This window comes from Atta colombica, unplaced genomic scaffold, assembly GCF_001594045.1.
Source record: "Atta colombica isolate Treedump-2 unplaced genomic scaffold, Acol1.0 scaffold140, whole genome shotgun sequence".
Taxonomy (NCBI): Eukaryota; Metazoa; Arthropoda; class Insecta; order Hymenoptera; family Formicidae; genus Atta; species Atta colombica.
In genome coordinates, this window is record NW_017259229.1 from 1,897,435 (window position 1) to 1,904,465 (window position 7,031).

General features: G+C 24.5%; 1 protein-coding gene across 1 annotated transcript in view; it reads left to right on the forward strand.

The window, feature by feature from the left end:
* The first annotated feature begins 2,745 nt into the window (after positions 1–2,745).
* LOC108684767 (aminopeptidase N-like) overlaps positions 2,746–7,031 on the forward strand; it is a 9,477-nt gene continuing 5,191 nt past the window's right edge. The window contains exons 1-6 of the mRNA XM_018189236.1: positions 2,746–3,179; positions 3,459–3,932; positions 4,813–4,996; positions 5,449–5,605; positions 5,905–5,986; positions 6,324–6,673. Of these exons, the coding sequence (XP_018044725.1) occupies positions 2,746–3,179; positions 3,459–3,932; positions 4,813–4,996; positions 5,449–5,605; positions 5,905–5,986; positions 6,324–6,673 (1,681 nt within the window). The remainder of the gene's footprint in view (positions 3,180–3,458; positions 3,933–4,812; positions 4,997–5,448; positions 5,606–5,904; positions 5,987–6,323; positions 6,674–7,031) is intronic.

The window sequence follows — 7,031 nt, forward strand, 5'->3', positions numbered from 1 at the left end:
TATTTTAAAATAAGAACATACATGGTAGGTTTTCGTGTATAAAAGAACTTAATATTCGAGAAGAAAGAAAGACATAGCAAATTTGATTTATTAAATCATTATCTTTTTATATCGATAATCAGTATTAATGTGCGTACATGTTGTGTACTGGATGTCGGGAATGATAGACTTAATGTTCCTCATATAAATGTAATGAGCAATTTCCAAGCTAATGAAGAGGAAATGATAAGAGGAATTGCATCTTTTTCATTCGCATTTTTGTAATAATTTTATGTTTGTATATGTATATGTATTTATGAATTGTAAGTAAAGAAATTGTAGATCAAAATTGATAGAAAAAAAATCGTAGATAAAAAACGGATTTTAATATAATATATTAATAATAATAATAAAATATTGATTAATACAATCCAATAGTAAAATAAAAGGACATCTAATAAATTTGTTAACTTTTTGTTCTCTTATTTATGTTATTATCGTATATATTGTTGTCGTGTCACTAGGAAAATAGTTCAACATGACGCGAGATATAATATATTTTTTGCATACATATGTAATGATAAAATGTAAATAGAAATAATTGGAATGCTGCAATTTGTTTTTGAGAAAAGATTAACTTTTTATGAAGCACTATTTAACTCGATAATATTATTAAATATAGTACTATTTAACTTAATAACATTATGAAAAAATGGAGACATTAAGATATATATATATATATTATAAATCGATATGTAGAAAGATATACAAATTGTCCTTCAATATTCGAACACTCTTTATCAAACTTTTCTGTCCTATGAAGTGACATTACTTGTGTACAAATGATAAAAATGTACAGCATTTTTTCCAATTAATTCTTTGCGCTCCATATATTTTTACGTAATATTGACAGTACATTACTTTGCATGTTATCAATTATGTAATATCAATTTATATGCAGATTTATAATGTATTATACATAATGTGCCTTATATTTATTTAAATGTATACTTATTTAAATTAAGAACGATATAATATTACATTTTATTGCCAGTCGAGTTGGCATATGGTGTAAAACAGCAAGATTTTTAAAGCCAATCATATAACTTAAAGCACAAAAGGTTAATTAAATCAGAGTGTCATTAAAATCTTTAGAAAACGTACTTTTATTTTCTTTCTTAAAACTTGCAGGATTTTTTTTAGAGAGAAAGATAAAGGAAAATTTTCTCTTTTTAATAATTTAATTACTTGTTAAGCATTTTAATATTTAATGATCGATTTCAAGGCAAAATAATAAAAAGATTTCATGTAAAATAAGAATCCAATTAGAAATAGAAAATTAGAATGCTATATTTATTTAATATTGTAATGTGTGTGGCATAAGAACGAAAGATTCTTATAAATAAGTATAAAATAGAATAAAACATAAAAAATGTTGGATATAGTTTTCTACTGTTGGTGGTATGCTTCCTAAGAAAACAAATTTAAATATAAAATTGTAATATTTGGACACGGATATATTTGAGTATATATTAATTCTTCATTACTTATTGATCATATACGACCTTAGTAGTTTATCATAATATCATTGTACTTATTAGCGTGCTGACATTTTATTAGTATTTCGTGATTTCTCGAAACGTTAAGATTGTAATTTGGCGTACATATTTTTGGTATTAACGATCTATGGTGATATATTAATAATTTAACTAATTATTGTAGAGGATTACATTTTTATTGGCATAAAATTTTAATTTATATAGTAAGGCATTAAAAATATCTCTTTTATGACCTGCAAAAATGTACAAACGCAAAAATACAAACGATTTTATTTTCGATCAGACATTTTTATCAACTATCGAAATTGTTGATGCATTTTAAAATATAAATTTTTATTCTTCCGATGTTATATTCAACCAACAATAAAATTATACACATAAAAATTATTTTAGCAATAATAGCATATATTTTAATCATTTTAAAATCATAAGCTAAGTTAAAATTTTTTATTACGTACTTATAGTACCAAAGCAGGTATAAAATAAATGTGAATTTTATTTTGTATGCATAATTATTTGTTAGTTATTTATTTATTTAACTGAAATCTGATTATAAAAAATAATAAACAGGATAACTTGTTAATAAACATATAAATTATTATCAGTGATAACATCAGTGATAATTGATCTTGCTTGAGAGAAAACATATTATATCTTTATAAATCGCTGAGTCTAAATTTTTAAGTTCGAAGAAGAAATTAATAAAGTTTATTTTTAATTAATAGCTTTAACTTAAAAAAATGAGCATTAAAATGAAATAATAATTCCTTAACACACATACATTTATGCTACTTTCACATCTAAAAACAATTTTCTAGAAAATTATTAAAAATTTATATACTTTTACTTTTTCCGTCATTTTCATTTAAATTTTTATAAATTAACAATAATAACTATTTCAAAGAATAGTAAAAAGTATATAATAAAAAACTATATCAAATATTTTCCTATATAAATGGAATACACATTAAAACCTACAAGATAAAAATTCCTGTAATACGTTCTCTTATCAAAAGGCATTATATGAAAAAAGTATATAAATTCAGTTTCTATTTGTTTCTATTTTTTTTTCTAACAAAAAGTCATTACTTTACAGAAATATTTAAAATAAAAATAATTGGAAATTGGATTTTATAAACAAATGGATTTTATAAAGGCGTTGTGTTTAGTAACTCTTGCCATAACAATTTATGATTTCAAACATAAAATGTATGACTTGAAAAATAAGAAAAACGAATTCCATTCTGCAGTTGAACAAATTGACCGTTTACCAACATATATAGTACCCACGAATTATAATATCAAGTTGATACCACACTTCGAAAGGAATTATACTGCTTATACATTAGAAGGCGAAACCAGTATCAGGATCCATATTTATCAAAAAACGCAATATATATATTTGCATCAATATTTTTTGGTTATATTTGACACGCCCACATTGATTAACGAAGATAATGGTAATAGCTATGAATTATTATGGGAACAACATATGTATAATTCTACAACGCATATATTAACATTTTACCTCACGGAGGATCTCTCGCCTGGGTTCTATATTCTGAATATGAAATTCTACGGTATGCCGGTTCATCCCAAGGAAAATATTTTTAATTCATTTATAAATGGAACAGATGTAATGTGAGTAAATATTAAGAGATTAAAAACGCTACATATTATATATTGACATTTTCCAAATTCCTATTTCTTAATTAATTACACAAACCTGCCATTGAAACTTTGAAAAATCCACTGAGATGTAGGAGTGGTTTCCGACTTTAAATTCGTAGCTTTAAATCTGTGCCAGATTTAGATTTAGCGCAAAAAATTACGTTAAAAACCATCTCCACATCTCAGTGGATCAAATCTCGCAAGACCGTATTACTAAAGACTCTTCATTATCTTTCATTAAAATTGCAGATGGTTAAACGGAGTACATTTTCAACCTATTAGGGGCCGACGATTATTTCCATGCTGGGATGAACTAGCATTTAAAACCACTTTTAAAATTTCCATACTGCATCATGAAAATTATACGGCTTTATCGAATACGCCGATTCAAAAGTTAGAGTTTGCGAATAATAATATGGTTTGGACACATTTCCGCACTACTCCGTTAATGTCAACATATCATGTGGCAGTTGTGCTGACCAATTTTCCCTCTGATCATATCAACGTAAATACTTTCAAACATCAAGCTATATGGTGCAGACTATATTCTGCACGATATACAATATTCGCGAGGAATGTGCTTGAAATTGTTACATCGCATTTAGAAACCAGATGGAATAAAAAGATCTCAAAAATAGATCACATTATTCTTCCAGACTCCGAAAATATATGGGACCGGCATTTTCGAGATGGCATGTCGCTATGGGGACTCATTTTTTATAGGTAATAGTGTACATATATACATAATTGAGACAATAAAAGAGAAGATATTAAATGTATTAAAATTTTTATATTTTATGCAAAATTGATTTAATGGAAAAAAGTATGAACATGCAACATTAACATTTAAAATTTATTTAAAAATATTTTTATATTTATATTGTTTCTCATATTGTTTATATAATATAATTTAATGAATGGAAGCAAAATGTTATTTGTAACCGTTACCGTTATAAATTACTACTTTTGAACTTGTACTTTTTTTTTTATAATAGCAGCGTAGTTACATCTTTTTCATAATGATAATGAATTTTAAATATAGTTAATACGTTTATATCGTTATTTTTTCAGTATTCAACACATTTATACATACATAATTTTTGTATTATATTCAGTTTTGAATCTTGGATATCTTACTTGAAAAGATAGAATTAGATAATACAAACAAAATACTATTTAATTAAATCATATTTTTGGTTCGCAAATTTCAGATTACTTATTTAAAATTTATATAAATTCGCTTTTCGAAATATTGTTATGCAAGCATGTATAAAGCTTGAACCGAAAAATCATTTCGCTTCTTAGTTATATTTTCCCATATCGGTTTAATGTCATTAAGTAATGTTTATTACTTTTATTAATATTTAAAGAAAAAAATATTGCAAAACTTTTTAGACTGATCTTATTTTAACATTAAAAAAATAACGGAACAATAACAAACAGATACTTTTTAAGTAACGGTAACGAATTATTTATGAGACTCACAAACTAGTAATAATAATTAGTTATTTTAATCGATATAATATTAAGTTATTTTTGATATTAATTCTTCTACTCTTTGATGGGAACTTAACATAATTTATTATTTATAAATAACTTTTAGGGAAAGAAGAATTATATATAATGAAGCAATAGATCCTTCTTCACGTAAAATAGAGATTACGCGGTTAGTTGTACATGAAGTAGCACATCATTGGTCGAATAATCTGATCAGATTATCTTGGTGGTCTTATTTATGGATAATCGATGGTATTGCAGGATTACTTGCAGCAAATACCATTAATGAGGTTTCTTATTTACATATATCTTTTGCATTAGCTAGAGAGTTAATTTAATTGTAATTAATTGTAATTAAAGGAAAGAGGATATTTAAAAAAGAATATTTCTTGATTCAATGTATAAAATCATAAAATTTTGCAAATCTTTTAGCTGTTAAGAATAGAATATCGACCGTTCAATATACTTCCTAATTTTTTGTAAAATCTGAAATATAAAAATGTCAGGAAATAGCATATTTAAATCAAAATAATAAGTTAAAGTTAATAATGATACAAAAAGTAAAATTATTTATAACGACAGTGCTAAATAAATGCGTCTCTAAAACATAATTTTCGGATGTTTGTAATGTACTTTGTAATATAAAGACGTCTTTAAGACATATGTTGTATATCAGTTATTATACCGAACATCTTTTTTGATTGAATATTTGTTTAATTACATTAAGAATTATTATGTCCAGATTTTTCCAGATTCTCAGATATCAGATTTATTTGTAGTTCAGATTCAACATGATTCTCTTAACTTGGATACTCATTCCCTTATGAAACCTCTTCAACAAAAAATTAATGATATCTCTGATATTGATTTACTTTTTACCTCCGTTTCTTATATCAAAGGTAAAGTTGAATAAATAATTCCATTAATTTTCACGCACGCGCACGTACATTCATATTTTCTCTTTATCTTTCATCTGAATATAAAGAAAAAGGCTCATTTCCTTAGAGAAAGTTGTCTATAATCTTTTTATTTTGCAATGTATAATTAACTTTGCATGAAAATGAAAAAAGTATTAGAACTTATAATAAACTATTTTAAATAACGATATTAATTCGACAAATTTACACTATAATAAATTCATTTTAAATATATCTTATAACATTTTATATCATAAATTTTATATCATAAATTTTTGTAGCACCTACTATATTTCGCATGCTTCAACATGTACTTACTGATGTGATATTTTGGAAGGGGATCAATAAGTATTTAAACATGGAGTAAGTAGTAACTTTAAATATAATTATAATAGAAATTAATTCTTATATGACATTATTATTTTGTTCTTCTACATTTAATACATTTACAAGCGGCTTATTATTTAATTGGCTTAGTGTTATTTGATTTCAATTTTTAGATCTTTGATCGAGCTTTAAAAGCATAGTCTACTTAATGTATTAAGTTATATAAATTCTAAATTATATAATATTTATGTATAAATTATACTACAATTACGTAAAATACAGCAAAATTAATTAATTAATTATATAAAATGTATTAATTATATAAAACATGATTGTAATTTATTATAATTTTGAAATGAATTAAATTTTGAAGATTTAGTCAACTTAGCTCTAAAAACTCTGTCTCTGATTTATGGACCGCTATGCAAATTGCTTACATTGAATTGAATTCTGAGTACATGATTAACTTAACAAAAATGATGAGTAAATGGACAACGGCAAGTCAATATCCCGTGGTAAATGTGATTCGAGATAGTCGAAGTGGCAATATAATAATATCACATAAAGGAAACTCATGGTGGATACCTATAACTTATACCACACAAACAGATCTCAATTTTAATGATACTGAACCCTACCATTGGCTAACACCACATACTGAAGAAATAAATATTCCGAATATTAAACAATTTGATTGGATCATATTGAACTTGCAACAAACTGGTAAGCTAATAATTTTGTGAGTTAGTATTTCCTTTCATAATTTAACTTTAATATTTTTATTTTTAATATATTAATTTTAATGTTATTACTTTATTTGTTTTTTATTTATGCAAATTAAAAATATTTACATATTACAAAAACATAATATTATAATATTGTGTAAGATCTCTGACACGTAAAATTTATTTTATTTTGTATATATTGTATGTTTATGCGTAATATGCGGCGTGCAGATATTAGAACTCTATGCTATTTGTCATATCCTATATCTAACTATAGCAAAGCCTGTCATGCACTTTAATACATTAAATTAATTATTTATTTTATTATATATTGTATTATATAATAATACAATAAT